We start from the raw sequence: 19,950 nt of genomic DNA, 5'->3' as shown, positions 1-19,950 counted from the left end.
CATCATGAAACGTGCCTCTGTCAGGGAAACCAGTACCTGACATGACATTCAAAGTATGCATTCAGAGATTATCTAGCATGTGCGGACAATAAAGAAAAGATAGGGACCATTTTATCATTGTTTTTTCATATTTTTCTGTAGTAAAATAGTTCAAATAGTGACTCATTGTTTATCCCCTTATTTATGAATACATTTTATTGTTTTTAAGCTAACTTTACTTGATTCAGGATGTGATTATAGCCAAAAAGCCCAAAGTATCAACCTCTTTAAATTTGTGCCAATTTAAAAAACTCTGTGGATTTGCTGTAAACTTGAACAGCGTAAAAAGAAAAACTGAGCAAAAAATAACTAAAAATTACTTAAAACATTTCAAATGATGTATCGGGTTCTAAGTGTGAACATAGCTTCATACTTGTGTTAATATTTTATTTATATATACAGTGGAACCTTGGATAACGAGCATAATTGGTTCCGGGAGAGAGCTCTTAAACCAAGTTACTCTTATATCAAAGCAAATTTTCCCATAGGAAATTATTGAAATTCGGATAATTCGTTCCACAACCCAAAAATATTCACTGTATTTATACAAACTTATTACAGTAATACAATATAATGTAATGTATTGATATAAAATTATTACAGTACACTAATACAAAATACTGTACAGTGCAGTAAAAAATATATAAATAATATTAAACTGCACTTTAGCTTACAATAGAATTATTGGTGCTCGGGAGGTACAATACAAACAATACACTGTACTGGTTAGCAGAAAGAAATCCACAAATGCAAATTCATAGACATGCTATATAGTATATACTATACAATGGTATACTGTATACAGTACATACAGAAAGTTACCTCCAGAACTTGTCAGAGCGTGGTGAAAGGACGGATCCAGAAGTGTACACGGTTGAGTATTTGCTCTTATTGCAAATCATTGCACTTAAACCAAGTTACACATTTTTGAAAAGCTTTGCTTGTCTTGCAAAATGCTCTCAAACCAAGTTACTCTTAATCCAAGGCTCTACTAATATATATATATATATATATATATATATATATATATATATATACATACATATCTATCTATCTATATATATATTATATAGGTTGTATTAACCTTTATCTAAGCCAGTAGACCAAAACCTTTCTTAACTGGAGAGCCATATTCAGCTTTGAGGTGGGTTGGGCGGCAGATCCAACACCCGTCCCCGTCAAAGTGGTGCTCCCATTACCGGTATGACAGTTACAGCTTTCCCACAGAAATCGCCATATACAGTATACTTCTCACCTTACCCTCATTCAGTAGTCTCACCTCAAGTTCTCCCATCTCTATATCACATCAAGCTTCAAGCACCTTTTCTAAATGGCAGTATTATCTTATCTCCAGATTACTTTAATTAATTTATCTTTAAACCCCCAAATCCAGTATATGCACAATCAGGTCTGGTCTCCTGTGTGGGGCTACTCACAAAAGCCACCAAGTTGCAAGGCCTAGTGCTAATGTACCAACATGGCAGGCAGCAGCGAGCCACATATCATGAGTCCACAAGACACAGGTTGGGGAGCCCTGTTCTAAACTGTAATATTAATGATTACATATGAAATTTGCCATTTACCATCCAGTTCATGCATTTAGCACTGAGATACCTTTCTATCCTTTCCAGATAGCATCTTTGCTGCATTATCCTCCTTCTTCTTCTGCAGGTCATCATACACACTGTCATATTCATACACGGATGCATCCTCCTCCAGGGCTTTCTGCATTTCTAGCTTGGTCTTGGAAGAGAGATATAAACATGAACATTTCTGCAATTTATCATATTTTATTACAATGATCTCAGAATGATTAAGATAAACCTCATTAGATCTTCACCAGAAAGGTCAAGTTCAACAACCCACCTGTGCTCTACAAGATAATATTGAGAGTAACCAGAATTCCCAATGAAACGTATGGAAAGCTTCAATTTACACAAGGAGCAAGATTGCAACACTTTACATGATGTATTGGAGTTACAGAAACACTCTAGAAAGATAAAGCTTCCAGCAATGCGCCGTCACGAGAAATCGTCCACTTACTTTATCTCATTTCGGCAGGCTCAGGATGAAAGATGTCATCAGTGACGTCACATGCGTGAAGGTGGTGCAGAACACGTGTGCAAGAAGCCTTTCCAAAGAATCAAGTAGCGTGGGTATGGTACTGGCACACAAGTGGCCACATAGTTTTGTTATGCGTCAATGTAGCATGTGATGCACGTGGTTTGACACTGTTCGAATGATAGTCAGCGATCTCACAGATGACATGCATCAAAGGAGAAATCTTTTGTCCTATGATTTTTATAGTGAGATAAAGATACTATTACTGCGTTCCTGCTCCGTGATAAGTTAGAAGACTGTAGGGGGGACGCTACTTCTGCAGTTAGAGGCCACAAATAGGTTTGAGAGGAGAAAAGAGGGAAATGGCTGATCTTCTTGGACACATATAAAGAAAGCCATGTGCATTTCTCTCATTTGTTACTGTATGAAAAAATAGATCAGATGGGATCATTTTCTTTTGATTAAAGGGACTGTCTGGTTAAAAAGACAGGATAGGTGCTAACCTACTGATCGGTGTGTTTTTGATTGCTGGGACTCGCACCAGTCAGCAGAAGGGAGAACCTTTTTCCCATTTAAAAAGGTTGTCCACTACTTTTACATTGATGGCCTATTCTTAGGATAGGTCATCAATGTCTGATCGCCCTCCCTATTGATCCGTATGAGAGGTCACAACATCCACCTCCCTATTGATTTAAATGGGAGGCGGACGTGCAGTACCTGGTCGAGTCCACTATCAGAAGATGGAGCAGCTCGTAAACTGAGCATTTCAGACTGCCTGCAGCCGCCGCAGGGACGAAAAACAACTGATTGGCGGGGATGCGGGATGCCATCAATGTAAAAGCAGCAGACAACCTTTTTAATAAAAGGAGTAGCTGATGGGAAGCTCCACTGATTGTCTAATGGCATTGCCAGAAAAAAAATGAGCGCAGTGCTCGGCAGCCCCAAAGGGAATGAATGGAACATAGATGGAGTATGTGCACTGCCGTGGGGATAAAAAATCCCCATTCTAATGGGGATAAAACTTCCCCATTCTACCAATCACTGCAGGTCCCAGCAGTCGGGCCTCCACTGCTCCACAACTTATCACCCATCCGGTGATCAACCCTTTTAATTGTATGAATTTCAGGATATGCAAGTGTTTTGTCTTTTTTTTTTTACTATTTTGACCTTTGTGACTTCTTTGGTCTATATGTATTACATTACGTAACTGGCAGTAGAAAGATTTAACAGTGAATCTATCCATGACCTTGTTCTAACATCAGAGTTTGCAACTTGTATTTCTTTTCTCCTGAAGTCCCCTATGCTGATTTATGACCACATCAAAGTTTAACTCAGCTTTCATGTGGTCGTCAATAGAGATGAGCGAACCAGAAGTTCGATGTTCGTACCCAACACAGACATTCCCAAAAAAAAAAAAAAATCATACTTTGGGTTCGGAGTTCGGCCTTTTGGATGGTGTAGCCCCTGGAGGTCAAAAGAATCTGTGGCAGTTCCAAAAAGGTATGCCCGGGATTAAACCGCTTTTGATCCCATATAAAAGGGGGTTGTTGTTAGGACACCCAAGCACAATATTTGGATATCAATATTGATGGATCATTACATCTGAATAAAAGGCCTCCTGATGAACCCCAGCCATGGAAGGGGGGAAACGCGTTGAGGCAGACGCGAGAGAATTTATGATCTAAACTCCTAGATGGGAAAGGACTGAGATATAATAGGTGACTCTGGATGGAATGGAGGTTTTTATGCCCCGTGGATGATTATGAGCACCAGCAATTTGAGAATTTGGATTCCTATGGAGTAATTACTAAGAAGAAAAGAGAGAGATGCCTGAAAATTATTATTATTGATTTGACTATTTGCATCTTGGGTGATATTTCTGTGGAAAGAATATACCACAATTGTTTGGTCAGCAATATATATGTAGGTTGTTGGTCCTTCTTTATCATTACCGTGGTGCCTATGGGCTATATCCTGTAATTAATTTTTGACCTATTGAGCTTTAGATTAGGAATTTGTAGGATCTTTGATAGGGATAGCCTCCATGGAGCAGGGGCGCAAAATAACAGCAGGGTGTCCCCCGCTGATAGGTAGTTGTGATTATTAGGACAAGTATAGGGTCTTGTAGAAGGCCAACCATGAGTATAATAAACTGATATAAGTGGTATTACTTATTTTTTCTTTGCATTTGGGGTGTATTGGTGGGTGATTTTTTGATTTTTGGATATTTTTATTGTGAATCAATAAAATTTGTATTTTTAAATATATCCCGGTTTTTACATTTATGGATTTGGAGACCCAAACTGCCCAATCAGTGACTTCCAATGGGGTTCAGGTCAAGTTTGGGTCCAGCACAAGACTTTATCAAAATTACGTCTGAACCTGCCAAGCCGGACTTCAACGGGTCCGCTCATTTCTAGGCATAAAATTAGAAGCATTCAGAAGTAGAGAGATAAGAGTCACAAACCAGAGCAATCAGAAGCTCACTGACAGGTTTAATGATAACACATTCTATAGCCAACCATAAAGTGTGATACAAAGAGGCTCTATAAAGCTAATGTAGATCTGAAATTTGCAGTAATGGATTTTAACAAATCGATTTTAATTAAAAGAAAAGCCTCTCAAAAGTGTCCATATTCTTTAAAGGTAGAATTTTGTAGATTTAGAAAACAAAAAACTGAGTATTGCTTTAAAAGAGTTTTTTGAGTTTAACACTTTACTTGGCATTAATTGTCAGTAAGAATATAAGTAGTTTAGTAGCTACAGAGTGTGTCTTAAGTAGATCTTCTTGGATTGGGCTGGGCATCTGCGGTCAATAGTCACAGTGCGAGCCTATCAAACATCATCTTGTCAATGTCATTCTGATTTGAAATGAGTGGCATGAATACTACAGAGTATCAACAAGTCAGGTCAGCTATTGCAATGTACTTGAGATGATGCCAAGGGCTGAGCCTTAGAGAGAATTAATATAACTTGGATCAAAAAGTTGAAGGTTTCACAGTAGTAGTATGTATTTCTTTTACTTCACAAGATGGTATACATAGCGCACATTTCTGATATAAGCATAGTTTTATAAACACTCTCGCACATATCCCACCCGTATTGTAGAAGAGAATAACCAATTGTTTTTATATTTTACCATTTGTATTTCTCTATATATAAAATGCAGTCAAGGATGGATAACACATAATACCTGCTTCATCGCACGTTTCTTTAGGGCTTCTTTTTGCAGAGTTTCTCCAACCGACATCTAGAAATAAATTAAAAAAAAAAAATGTATTTATGTATAAAAGCAACACAAATAAAACAGGGAATCAAAGTATACAAAAACACAAACATAGGCAGTTTCGGGTGATATCATCTATGCCATTGGTGGTTAACTTACCATTTTATGAGAGTTTAAGATGTGGACTATGATTCTATGCAAAATACAAGGAGATACACCGAGTGCAGAATTATTAGGCACGTTGTATTTTAGAGGATTTTTTTTATTATTGATCAACAACTATGTTCTCAATCAATCCAAAAGACTAATAAATATCAAAGCTTAATATTTTTGGAAGTTGGAGTGGGCTTTTTTTTTAGATTTGACTATCTTAGGAGGATATCTGTTTTTACAGGTAACTATTACTGTGCAGAAGTATTAGGCAACTTAATAAAAACCAAATATATTCTGATCTCACTTGTTCATTTTCACCAGGTAAAAAAAAATAACTGCACAAAGTTTAGAAATAAACATTTCTGACATGCAAAAACAAAACCCCAAAAAATTAGTGACCAACATAGCCACCTTTCTTTATGATGACACTCAACAGCCTACCATCCAAAGATTCTGTCAGTTGCTTGATCTGTTTACGATCAACATTGTGTGCAGCAGCCACCACAGCCTCCGAGACACTGCTCCGAGAGGTGTACTGTTTTCCTTCCCTGTAGATCTTACATTTTATGAGGGACCACAGGTTCTCTATGGGGTTCAGATCAGGTGAACAAAAGGGCCCATGTCATTATTTTTTCATCTTTTAGATCTTTACTGGCCAGCCACGCTGTGGAGTAGTTGGATGCATGTGATGGAGCATTGTCCTGCATGCAAATCATGTTTTTCTTGAACGTCACCGACTTCTTCCTACCACTGCTTCAAGAAGTTGTCTTCCAGAAACTGGCAGTAGGTCTGCGAGTTGCGCTTCACTCCATCCTCAACCAAAAAGGTCCCACAAGTTCATCTTTGATGATACCAGCCCATACCAGTACTCCACCTCCACCTTGCTGGCATCTGAGTCAGAGTGGAGCTCTCTGCCCTTTACTGATCCAGCCTCTGGCCCATTCATCTGGCCCATCAAGAGTCACTCTCATTTCATCAGTCGATAAAACCTTTGAAAAATCAGTCTTAAGATATTTCTTGGCTCAGTCTTGGCGTTTTATCTTATGATTCTTGTTCAAATGTTGTTGTTTTTCAGCCTTCCTTACCTTGGCCATGTCCCCGAGTATAGCACACCTTGTGCTTTTTGATACTCCAGTAACGTTGCAGCTCTGAAATATGGCCAAACTGGTGGCAAATGGCATCTTCACGCTTGATTTTCCTCAATTCATGGGCAGTTATTTTGCTCCTTTTTTTGCCCAACATACTTCTTGTGACCCTGTTGGCTATTTGCCATGAAACGCTTGATTGTTCGGTGATCACGCTTCAAAAGTTTGGCAATTTCAAGACTGCTGCATCCCTCTGCAAGACATCTCACAATTTTGGACTTTTCAGCGCCTGTCAAATGTCTCTTCTGACCCATTTTGCCAAATGAAAGGAAGTTGCCTAATAATTAAGCACAGCTTATATAGGGTGTTGATGTCATTACACCACACCCCTCCTCATTACAGAGATGCACATCATCTGATTTACTTAATTGGTAGTTGGCTCTCAGCCTATACAGCTTGGAGTAGGACAACATGTATAAAAAGTATCATGTGATCAAAATACTCATTTGCCTAATGATTCTGCACACAGTGTATGTCTGTTTTTTTTCCTGTATCGCAGAGGAAAAAGGCCAAAAAAGTGTATGAGTTTGTGAAAAACACATACAGCACATGGATGGGCATCCATTACTGTCCGTATTTAACATTGCAGAGTGGGGGAGAAGCTTTGTAACTTATTTCTTTACCCATCCGTGAAAAACACTGATGGAAAAATATGGACACACTGATAGTACACGGATGGCACACTGGTCTAAAACATTGATCATACCAGTAACATTGTTTCATTTACGTGTTAAAACACGGACGTGTGAATGAGGCATAATTCATGACTACATAGAACACGTAATCGCATAAAAGCTATTTATTCCCCCTTTATCCCAACCTTTTCATATGGTTTTTGTCAAAGACAATGGAGCATGTTTATCAAGCTAAATGCACCAGAATTATGATGTAAATCCCGCCTTCCGCCCAACCCCAAAACTGTCTTTCATGACTTATTATTAGAGATGAGCGGACCCGTCGATATTTGGGTTCGCACAGACTTGAATAAAAAAAAAAAAAAAAGTTCGGTTCAAAAACCAAACTTGACCCTGGGCAACAAACCCCATACAAGTCAATGTGCACCTAAATTTCTGTGCTGAAAAATGGCTGTAAAATGGTTGTAGTAAAGGGTAGGGGGCTGCAAAGGGAAGTATAATTGAGTTAAGAGCAGGACAATTACACATACTCCTGTTTTATTCCTCTGGGAAAGACTTTTTTCTGGGCTACTCATTAAACGTCATGAATATTCACTGATTTCTCCGCCCAAACTCTGTGCCATCTTTTGTAATTCGCTGCAGACTTCTATACATGCCCCCCCCCCCCCCCGCCCCCTGTGTTGGCATATGTGATTGGTTGCAGTCAGACTGCTATACGCACTTCTCCACCCTCTGTGTCGGTGTCTGTGTTTGGTTGCAGAGCAGTTTGCAGTATTGCACTGTAAAAAAAAAAAAAAAAAAAAGAACAAAGATAATAATAACGCTTTTTAATTGTTTAATAAAAAAAAAAAATACAACAACAGAGAGGGTTCACCTTTTTTTTTTTTATAACCAGCCAAGGTAAAGTGGACAGCTGGGTGTTGGTATTATCAGGGTGGGAAGGGTCATGGTTATTGGCCCGACCCAGTCTGCAGCTGCTTCAGAATTGGCATATTCATTAAATTTGCCAATTATGGCGCTTTGCCCGATTCTTCCCAATTGCCCTGGTGCAGTGGTAATCGGTGTAATATATGGAGTTGATGATAGCTGTGATTTGTCAAAAAGCATGGCTGTCATCAAGAACTAGGTTTTTAATGGGAAGGGGTCTATGAGACCCCCATTACTAACCCTGTAAGCCTAAAGAAATAAACACACAGAAAAATTCTTTATTTGAAATAAAAAAACACAGACACCCTCTCTCACCCATTTGTTAACCCCCAAAACACCCCTGCAGGTACGACATAATCCACAACAACATCTCACGATGATCCTTGGCTCTTCTACATCAAGAGGCTACAGAGACAGAAAATGTGACCGCTCACTGCAGCCTCTGGGACACACTGAGGGCAGCAGAGGTTAACATGGCTGTGAGAAGCGGTGACGTCAGTAAGTTCACATCCAGGAGCTCCCATGGTACCAACTGTGACCGCCGGTGAACTTGCTGCTGGATTTCGTGACATGGCGGCAGAACAGTCCTGCTGCAAGTTCTCCGGCCAAGGTAAAGCAGATCGCTGGGGATTACAGCTTGAAGTTGCTGATTTACCTCCACTGGTTATCAAAAATAGGGAGGGAGCCCACATCATTAATTATTTATTTATACTTTTTTTTTTTTTTTACAGTGGTGCGCCGGCCAATCATAGCCATGACAAGATTTGTCATGGGTGTGATGGGGCTGGAAGTGCCCATATCGGAAAAGCTTGCTGATTGGCTTTATTCGGATGGCAAACCCATACAGGAACCATACGTAGAGGTAAATGTCTGTCTTTGGGTTTGCTCATCCCTCCTTATTATGTGTTTTAGAAACTTTATGTGGCTTGTCTAGCCTAAGTGTGTGGATTGATGGTTTATTGGAAAATGGATGAGGCCTACCATGCAACACTGAGCAGTAAAACAAGGAGCACAACAATATATGTACAAACTTTTGCCACAAAATAATCCAACTTAAAGATGGTGTAAACTCAGGCTAGACAGTATTAATACACAACAGACTGATCAAACAGCATGAATCACTATGATAGACACAGTCTGGAAATGTGCCGATTTAACTTTGCAATGTCAAAAAATTAAATACTATTGATAAATAGGCTCTAATGGACTTATCTTTCTACAGAATAAACGTAGGAGTTAAAGGGAACCTGTCAGGTCCCATATGCGCTCTAACCTACAAGTAAGGTGATGTGTGGCCTAGAAACCCCTTCCTACCCATCCCTGAGTTGTAATATTGTGTAATATGAATTTATAAAAAACATTATGTGTTCCCTATGTAAATATGCAGAGAGTTTAGTCCCCTGGGCGTTGCTTAGCCCCGTGGACGTTTCCATGCTTTCCGTGGTATCACGCCCTTGTGGGTGTGATACCATGGATTTACATGAGCAATGTCACCGTCAGCTCCTGGAGATCCTGCGCGTGCGCTATTGCCATTCGCGCAGCCTTCTTATCTGAGTGTACGCTTGTCGGTTGCACAAGCTCGCTGCGCATGAGCAGAAGACTCCTGCGGTTCAGACCATGCACAGAGCGTGTCTAAAGCCGGCAAGTAAACACCCGAATAAGAAGGCTGCGCAAATGAGAAGTGTGCACACGTGGGATCTCAAGGAGCTGATGGTGACGTTGCTCATGTAAATCCATGGTATCACGCACACAAGGGCGTGATACCACGGAAAGCATGCAAACACCCACGGGGCTAAGCGACGCCCAGGGGACTAGACCCTCTGCTTATTTACATAGGGAACATGTAAGTTATAAAACTTTTTTTATAAATTCATATTACACAACATACATTACAACACAGGGATGGGTAGGAAAGGGGTTTCTAGGCCACACATCCTGACCTGACAGGTTCCCTTTAACAACAGTAGAGACTGATAGTCTCTCCTCTTTCTCTAATGTATTGATGATAACAGAGAGTAATAGAGGAAGGGTCTAAAATCTGCGCCAAGGACTCAATCAATAGATTGAGTCCTTGGCGCGGATTTTAGACTTTTCTTCTATTACTCTCTGTTATCAGCTTTTCCTTGGGGATGCTGCCTGGACCCTGATTCCTACATGCCTACATAGTGGTTGTGACTTGCACAACCATTAGAGGTGAGTGTGATACCCCAACAATGGAAAGGGGTAAAATGGTGTAAGACCCTATTGCACTTTTTGTTTTCCACAGTTTCCTATTCTAATGTATTGATGTCAGGTGGATTTTCATTTGAGAAAAGCTCTTCCATGTGCACTTTTCCTTTCTTACCCTATAGTGGTAATTTTTTGTGTTCTACGTTTATGTTTTCCGCTGTTTGTCTTTACTGTATCCTTTCAAAAGTTGGAGGGCGAAACCATTCCTTTCAATAGATCAGTTGATCTCAGTACCGGTAGTAAAAAGGTAGCTAGACAAACAGTCATTTTACAAAAAAGAAAAAGAAAAACAATTTTCAACCCAAGATATTGCTAGTAAAGATTTGTTTATAGATGCTATAATTCAACCTTAAAGGAGTGGTAAAGCCTGATAATGTAATGGATTAATAGAATACAGTAATCCTCTTCATGCCTGTTGGACAGGAACTGTGTAATCATCTTCAGTTCCTGTGATAGGTGTTTCTGTATATCCCTTCCTTCAAACCAGATGGACTCAAAATGCTCACCAGTCAAGTCAAGTGTAAGTAATTCTGTATGTGGCACTTATACTCACGAGTAGAGATGAGAGGACCCTTGGAAGTTCGGTTTGGCAGGTTCAGCTGGACATTAGATAAAGTTCGGTTTGGGACCCGGACTTGACCTGAACCCCAATGGAAATCACTAATTTTTCAGTTCGGGTCTCCGCCTACATACAGCCAGCTGTAAACAGGTCACTTACAGGGGAAAGTAGGTGGGATTTTTCAATTTATTTTTCTTGTTTGGTGCACACTACATCCGATAACGTTGTTGTTACCCCCTGTGCAAGCCTTTCCAACACTGCAAGAGGCTTGCACTGGTCTGAGCATCGAGCGTACCCGAGCACAGCGATGCACTTTTCTTACGTAAAGCACCCGAACTCCGAACCCGAACCCTGGGTGTGGTACAAACACCGATCCTTGGGATTGCTCATTCCTACTCCGTAGTGAATAAATTGACAGGTTTCAAAAATGTTATTTCCATTTTTAATACGTTAACTTGTCTATTCAGCCTGTGATTTCCAGAATTCACAACTTTTACTTCTTGGTGTTACAACTTGAATGTCGAAGAGTATTGTGTAGATAGATATAATTCAGACAACTGCTTCTTCGTGTATGTGGATTTTATGCTTAAACCCACTGCATACATCTGAATAACTTGAATACATGTCTAACAAGTCAAGAAAAGCACAAATGACATCAGTCTTCAACATCAAATAAGTCATTGCTGTCAGGACACAATGAATATAAGTGGGGGCCCCGAGAATGCAGGTGGCAGAGCGCCATTGTTTTCCCTCCACTCAGCTGTTACAGCACACCTTATGAAACCGTGAATAGTGTCCGTCATGTCATCAGTATTCACTTATATACACACAGCTGGACTGTACATATGTATCTCATAAGACCAAAGCAAATAATTCAGTCTTTCCTCTCCAAGAAAGATATTCTATATCTTGGTATTGAAAAACAAGTCTCGATGGCAGGGAAAAGATAGGGGCCTCAGATGTACACACATCAGCCTTGTCCCACTGTTCAGGATAAGGTACCACAGTGAAGAAAAAAAAAAGAGAGAAAGAGAAAGAAAGAGAGAAAGAGGAGAGAGAGAGAGAGAGAGAGAGAGGAGAGAGAAAGAGGAGAGAGGGGGAGAAAGAAAAGAGAAAGAGGAGAAATAGAAAGAGGAGAAAGAGAGGAGAGAGAAAGAGGAGAGAGAGGAGAGAGAAAGAGGAGAGAGAAAGAGGAGAGAGGGGGAGAAAGAAAAGAGAAAGAGGAGAAAGAGAAAGAGGAGAAAGAGAGAGAGAGCGAAAGAAAGAGAAAGAAAGAAAGAGAAAGAGGCGAGAGAGAGGGAGGGAGAAAGAGGACAGAAAGAGAGAAAGAGGTGAAAGAGGTGAGAAAGAGGAGAGAGAGAAGAGAGAAAGCGAGAGAAGGAGAGTGCGAGAGAGAAGAGAGAAAAGAGAGAGAGCGAGAGAGAGAGAGGAGAATCATTCTCCAATAAGAGGGTTTCTAGTAACTGTTGTAAATCATCAGCAGACCCACCTGTTGTGATATTTGTAGTCATATATGTAGCTGAGCAATGTCACTATTAATTTTCTAACATGTAGAACAATACCAATAATAATACTAGTATGCTACAAGTATTCCCAGTGACAGCACGGTAGCTGTAGAACTGTATTACAGTATTTTTATGAAAACTAAGCTTTTTTTTCCCCTTTAGTAACCCTCTGTCCTAGAATAATACAACCATTCCAGCACACAAGTTGTGGCATTCATCCAGGAATGTGTAAAGTATAAAGGAAACTAGGGCATTGCCTTGTTACACACAGTGTTCATGTGCCAAAAGAAATTGATAAAACTTTAACTATGTGCAGGCAGGGTGTGTGCCTGAAATTCCCAGGGGAGCGTGTATTAACCAGCAGTGCCTAAAAGGGTTTTCCAAGTAATGTGATCAAATAAAAAACTTTTTAATATTAAACATATTTCTAAATACCTTTAACAAAAAGGTGTGCTTCATCTAGGGCTCTCTGTCAGGATTTTTAAGATGGCAACGTTCATCTAGCAACGTGGACCTGTCCTAGAAAGAGCTGCCTGAAGAGGGAGACCGACCTACTCACTGCCCTGTGCTAAAACTGTCAGGCTGACTAAGACGGATGTTCATTCTCAGTCCGCTAAAGAAAGGTTTTTATATTCTCCTTCAGTCCACTCAGCCTAATGTCCTGTTAGTTTGAATGAACAGAAGAATGCAAATTCACGATGCCTGACAGGACGCTGCTCTGACATGATGTCTGGTTGTGCTGATGTTCTTTACACAGCCTGGCCTTCTGCATGTGCCCTGAAATCTATGATGGGAGCACACTGATTTATGGAAGTTGCCATCTTTAAAATCCTGACAGAGTGCACTAAGGGGTACTTTGCACACTAGGACATCGCAAGCCGATGTTTGCGATGCCGAGCGCGATAGTCCCCGCCCACGTCGCAGCAGCGATATCTTGTGATAGCTGCCGTAGCGAACATTATCGCTATGGCAGCTTCACACGCACTCACCTGCCCTGCGACGTCGCTCTGGCCGGCGACCCCCCTCCTTCCTAAGGGGGCGGGTCGTGCGGCGTCACAGCGACGTCACATGGCAGGTGGCCAATAGAAGCAGAGGGGCGGAGATGAGCGGGACGTAAACATCCCGCCCACCTCCGTCCTTCCGCATAGCCGGCGTGAGCCGCGGTGACGCAGGTAAGCTGATGCTCCTCGCTCCTGCGGCTTCTCACACAGCGATGTGTGCTGCCGCAGGAACGAGGAACAACATCGTACCGTCGCTGCAGCGAAATTATGAAAATGCCGGACCCTACACCGATGATACGATTACGACGCTTTTGCGCTCGTTAATCGTATCAAAAAGGATTTACACACTACGATATCTTCAGCGACGCCGGATGTGCGTCACTTTCGATTTGATCCCACCGACATCGCAGCTGCGATGTCGTAGTGTGCAAAGTACCCCTAAGGCTATAGCCGCCACACAAAGAATTGACATGCTGCAGTTTTTTAGTCAACCCAAAACTGCACACACAAAAAAAGCAACGTGCGCACATCATTTCTGAATTCTCATAGACTTTGCTGGGAGAAGGAAAGACATGCATATTTGAACAACAAACTGCACCAAAAAATGTGGCAAAAAACCACAGGGTGCGCATGGAGCCTACAGTATATATTTTCGATAAATAAAGGTATTTATATTTTTTTATTTAAATATGTGTAATATTTATTTATTTTATAAGAAATCTTGGAGCACCCCTTTAACCCCTTCACCTCTGAAGCTGTTTTCATCTTAGTGACCGGGTCATTTTTTGCAATTCTGACCAATGTCATTTTGACAGGTTATATCTCGGGAATGCTTCAACGGACCCCGGTTATTCGAGACAGTTTTTTTCATGACATATTGTACTTCTTGATAGTTGTAAATTTAGGTTGATATTTTTTTGAGTTTATATGTGAAAATATTAGAAATTTGGAGAATTTTGAATTTTTATGCCCTTAAATCCAAGAGTTATGTCACATGTCTACTTTATATCAGCGCAATTTTTGAAACAGAATTATTTTTTATTAGGAAGTTAGACGGGTTCAAAGTTTATCAGCAATTTCTCATTTTTGGCTAATGTTTTTTTCTGGTGAGTTTTTTTAATGAATTTTTCAGAATTTGTCTTTTGTTGTGAATTATTTGAATATAGTGTAGGGACTCGTAAGCGTGGGGACCCTTGATCTTGGGTTACAGTGCTGGCCAAAAATATTGGCACCCCTGCAATTCTGTCAGATAATACTCAGTTTCTTCTTGAAAATGATTGCCATCACAAATTCTTTGGTATTATTAACTTCATTTAATTTGTCTTCAATGAAAAAAAAAAAAAAAGTTTGTCATAAAGCCAAACTTATAATTCCACAACAAACATAAAAAATGGGGTAGACAAAAGTATTGTCACTGTTTGAAAAATCATGTGATGCTTCTCTAATTTGTGTAATTAACAGCACCTGTAACTTACCTGTGGCACCTAACAGGTGTTGGCAATAACTACCGTAAATCACACTTGCAGCCAGTTGACATGGATTAAAGTTGACTCAACCTCTGTCCTGTGTCCTTGTGTGTACCACATTGAGCATGGAGAAAAGAAAGAAGACCAAAGAATACTTTTGTATTCGGCCAAAATATGGGCCAATACCTCACTATATTAAATATTGTTATATATCATTTTTATTGCATAATTTTCTGCAGGATAGAGCCAGGCCCTTTTGGGTGTCTGCCCATTGGGATGCACTTATATAGTGATGGACAGCCCACCTGATTTAATAGTATGGGTGTCATCAATAGACTGTAAGCCAGACACTGTGCATCACACATACCTGTGTAATTGGTGCCCTATGCAAACCCCATTTGTGTGCATGTTCAATACCAACAACCACCCCCTTTTGCATGAAATGGTATAGAGTGGTCATCTCATCGGTATTCTACACATGTGTTACCCTTACCTTCATCATAGGGGGCCTGCTGCATCCTGCGAGTGATCTTGCTGTCTGACCGTTGTTGGCTAATGGCTCAGCATATGTAGAGCAACAGTTTTTTTTATTAAGTGTGTGTTTGATATAAACACTAAACTTTAAAGTTTGGGTTCCCTCATCACTACTTAGGACTTGTAGGGAAGAGCTTGGCTAAGGGTATGTTCACATGCGGCATCTTTTTTTTACCGTAAAGATGCAGCGTTTTTGTCCCAAAAAAAACGCACAGCGACAAAGATGCGTTTTTACCACGTTTTGCTCAATGTGTTTTTTAAGTCAGATCTATTGACTGGAAGAGCTCAAAAATGCTGGAAAAACGCAAAAAGAATTGACATGCTGCATCTTGGGTTCATCTTCAAAAACGCGGCCAAGATGCAGCCAACAAAAGATGCCCCGTGTGGACAGCAAAATCAAAATCTCATAGACTTTGCTGGGGGAAGGAAATGCATGCATTTTGGTGCATCTTTGTGACCTCACAAACGCACTAAAAGATGCCCTGTGTGACTTAGGGGTACTTTGCACACTACAACATCGCAGGTGGGATATCGGTGGGGTCAAAATCGAAAGTGACGCACATCTGGCGTCGCTGTCGACATCGGAGTATGTGAATCCTTTTTACTACGATTAACGAGCGCAAAAGCGTCGAAATCGTATGATCGGTGTAGCGTCGGTCATTTCCATAATTTCGGAAGGACCGATGTTACGATATTGTTTCTCGTTCCTGCGGCAGCACACATCGCTGTGTGTGAAGCCACAGGAGCGAGGAACATCGCCTTACCTGCGTCCCGGCTGCAATGAAAAGGAAGGAGGTGGGCGGGATGTTTACGTCCCACACATCTCCACCCCTTCGCTTCTATTGGCCGCCTGCCGTGTGACGTCGCTGTGACGCCGTACGACCCGCCCCCTTAGGAAGGAGGCGGTTCGCCGGCCAGAGCGACGTCGCAGGGCAGGTAAGTGCGTGTGAAGCTGCCGTAGCGATAATTTTCGCTACGGCAGCTATCACAAGATATCGCAGCTGCGACGGGGGTGGGGACTATCGCGCTCGGCATCGCTACCATCGGCTTGCGATGTCGTAGTGTGCAAAGTACCCCTAAGCCTAAGAGTCGATTTGTTCAGCTAAGCTTTAAAATCTCTATTGCAGATCAAGTCAGTCAGAGACATACTATGACCCCCCTATATATGTAAGACAGGCCCGTCATAGGGACAATGCTTCTAGGGAAGACTCGTCCTTTAATACAGCATGCTTTGGAGCATCTCGCCCTCTTTCTTTTTCAGAATATAATGAAATTTAAAGTAAATTCCATTAATAGAGGTGGAAATCCAAAGATTCCAAAGCAAGAAGCTGAGGAGATATTAATTAGAGATGGACGAATAGTAACTATTTGTGTTCGGATAATGCTTACCGAATACAGAACACTATTCCAGTATTTGTCACAACAAGAGAAAAGCTCGAGTTCCCCATTGATTGGCATTAGGTTATTCGTGACGAATATCACAGTATTACTTTAGCATTCATTACAAATAAGCCTAACACAAATAGTTACTATTTGCTCATCACTAGATATTAATTAAAAAGGGAAAAACTAAAATATTACCCCAAAAGCTCAATCCCTTTAAAAAAAAAAAAAAAAAAAAAAAAAAAAAATCACTTCCAGACTTTGTCCTGTATGAACACTGTATTTTGCTTTACTTTGCAATGATACTCATGGTTTAGTAGTATTACAATACAGAAAAACTGAAATATTACATTGGTGTAATACTTTTCAAAATAATTAATTCTCTCTGGAAACTGATCAGATAGAGCTGAAAGTGCCAGGTACGACTCATTTAGAGGTAAAACAAGTGTTGAGGAAGTTACACAAAGGCCAATGTTGCAAAAAATGCAGAGAATCTACCAATACGTACGTCAAGCTAAGAACAAACCCGTCACAATTAAGGATTGGGAGGCCTGGACTGTCCAAGTTTTCCATTCTTGTGTACCTGTCTGGGTGCACATTAATCATGAGTGGACCAGGAGGAGGGCTTGCACAATATATGCTTACATAGGGATGGTAAATTCAGTTACTCAGATTTTATTTTGGCACTAACATAGAAATGTTGTACACATTATGACATTCTGCACTGCAAGAGGTCCTGTACCAAAAAACACAGTGCAGGCTGTAATTATGGCCGTTAAAGTATGGTTAACATGCAAAAGTGGGTTTCACACCACCAGAATAGCTACAAAAATCTTTCTTCCCCTGCCCAGGAGATGTAGTATGGTCACAACATGTTCCTGTATGGTCAGACACAGCCACTACACAGTACACAATAGGGGCACAAATATAAGATTATCTCAGCACAGAATAAATGTAATTTGTTTGTGGGTTGACCCTTTAACTAAAAGGCATCTAGTCCAATAGTGATAATCTCCTGGTGATCAAGACAATTATTTTATTTGAACAACAGCACATAGCCTAGTAAGTAACACATCGCTGGAATCAGACTCTGAACCCCTAAATCATGCTTCTCTCAAATTACATAGCAAAAATCTGCTGCCAGCTACATTTTAAAGTGAACCTGTCAGGTGCAATATGCACCCAGGACCACGAGCAGCTCTAGGTGCATATTGCTAATCCCTGTCTAACCGTCCCTGTATCTAGTAGCATAAATAAAGAGATCTTTAGAAAAAGTATTTCTAATGATCCCATTTGATATGCTAATGAGCGCAGAGACTAGTCGCAATGGTGTTAGTTTCCCCGACTAGTTCGCCCTCTTAGCACACCCACAGGGGAGTGCTAATATGCTATTCAATGCCCATTGCCCAGCGTCATCAGTGGTGATGCATGTACCTGTGTCTGTTGTTACCGCTTCAGAACGCTGGCTTTAGAGACCTGTGCGCAAGATCAGACGTCACCGCATTTCCAGTCATGCACACAAGACAGCTCTCAAGCCGGGACGCATACATCCAGCTTCATAGTGGGCATGACCGAAAGTGCTGAGACTTCTGATCATGCGCACTGACCCTAAATCTGGCATTCTGAAGAGGTGAAAATGGACACAGGTATGAGCGACACTGCTGAGCATTGGGCATTGAATAGCATGTTAGCACGCCCCTGTGGGCATGCTAAGAGGGCGGACTAGTCGGGGGAACCAATGCCCTTGCAACTAGTGCCTATGCTCATTAGCATATCATAAAAGATATTTAGAAATACATTTTCTTAAGATCCCTTTATCTATGCTACTAGATACAGGGACAGTTAGGCAGGGATTAGAAATGTGCACCCAGAGCTGCTCGTGGTCCTGGGTGCGCGTTGCACCTAATAGTCTATTGTGCATGAGGGCCTTAAAGGGAAACTAACAATGACTGAACCTGACGATAATCGACAGGTTCAACCAATTGTCTAATGTGGTTGGAGGCCTCTCACAGATGACTGTTAGGCTGCTTTCACACATCCGGCTTGAGCTGTGCGGCTCAATCCGGCTGTGCAAGCTATGCAACGGATGCGGTGAAAACACCGCATCCTTTGCATAAGTTTATCCCATGCGGCCCGTCCGGTTTTTGCCGCTTGCGGCATGCTACTGAGCATGTGCAGTGGCAAAAACCGCATGCGGCGGCCGGATGCGGTTTTTGCCGCATCGCGCCGCATCCGGCCGCCATTGGCATGCATTGAAAAATGCGCCGCATCGGCCGAATGCGGCGCAATGCGTTTTTTTTTGCTGCACGAAAAAACGTGCCAGGCAACGTTCCATCCGGCCGCCGCATCGGCTAAATCTGCTGCATGCGGCAAAAACCGGATGGAACGCAAGGCCATGCGGTACAATGCGGCACTAATTAAAGTCTATGCAGAAAAAACGCAACCGGCAGCAAAAAAAACCGGTTGCGATTTTCCTGCAAAGTGCCGGATTGTGCCGCATTGCAGAAACCGGAGGTGTGAAAGCAGCCTTAGTGATATGTATGATTTCGGACTGCCGCTCCTTTTGCACTCCGAGAGATAAGCTGATGCCAGTAATCTCTGGTAACGTCCATCTCATAGAGAACACAGCTGTGTTCGGCTGAGTGAGCACTCCCATGTTTATGAGAGTTGGGCGAGATAATAATAATATTTACTTATTTATATAGCGCCATTAATTCCACAGGGCTTTACATATATCAGAAACATTGTCCCCATTGGGGCTCACAATATAAGGTCCCTATCCGTATGTCTTTGAAGTGCGGGAGGAAATCAGAGCACGCAGAGGAAACCCATGCAGACATGGGGAGAACAAACTCCTTGCAGATGTTGTCCATGGTGGGATTTGAATCCAGGACCCCATCATTTGGCCATACAATAATCTCAATGTATATAAGCTTTAGTGTAAGGGGTGCTTCACACACAGCGAGCTCGCTGCCGAGATCGCTGCTGAGTCACGCTTTTTGTGACGCAGTAGTGACCTCATTAGCGATCTCGCTGTGTGTGACACTGAGCAGCGATCTGGCCCCTGCTGTGAGATCGCTGCTCGTT

General features: G+C 41.5%; 1 protein-coding gene across 4 annotated transcripts in view; it reads right to left on the bottom strand.

Moving 5' to 3' along the window:
* Positions 1-19,950, bottom strand: part of NSRP1 (nuclear speckle splicing regulatory protein 1) — a 98,314-nt gene that overhangs the window by 7,555 nt on the left and 70,809 nt on the right. For 3 of the 4 annotated variants that reach the window (XM_075335236.1, XM_075335237.1, XM_075335238.1), the window contains 2 exons: positions 5,294-5,350; positions 1,654-1,782 (listed from right to left, as the gene is read on the bottom strand). In XM_075335236.1, the coding sequence (XP_075191351.1) occupies positions 1,654-1,782; positions 5,294-5,350 (186 nt within the window). Of the gene's footprint in view, positions 1-1,653; positions 1,783-5,293; positions 5,351-7,980; positions 8,035-19,950 lie in introns of those variants that run through there. The other variant, XM_075335239.1, reaches the window with a different exon arrangement.

Source organism: Anomaloglossus baeobatrachus, chromosome 2 (genome assembly GCF_048569485.1).
Source record: "Anomaloglossus baeobatrachus isolate aAnoBae1 chromosome 2, aAnoBae1.hap1, whole genome shotgun sequence".
Classification (NCBI taxonomy): domain Eukaryota; kingdom Metazoa; phylum Chordata; class Amphibia; order Anura; family Aromobatidae; genus Anomaloglossus; species Anomaloglossus baeobatrachus.
This window is presented reverse-complemented; position numbering and strand designations above follow the sequence as displayed.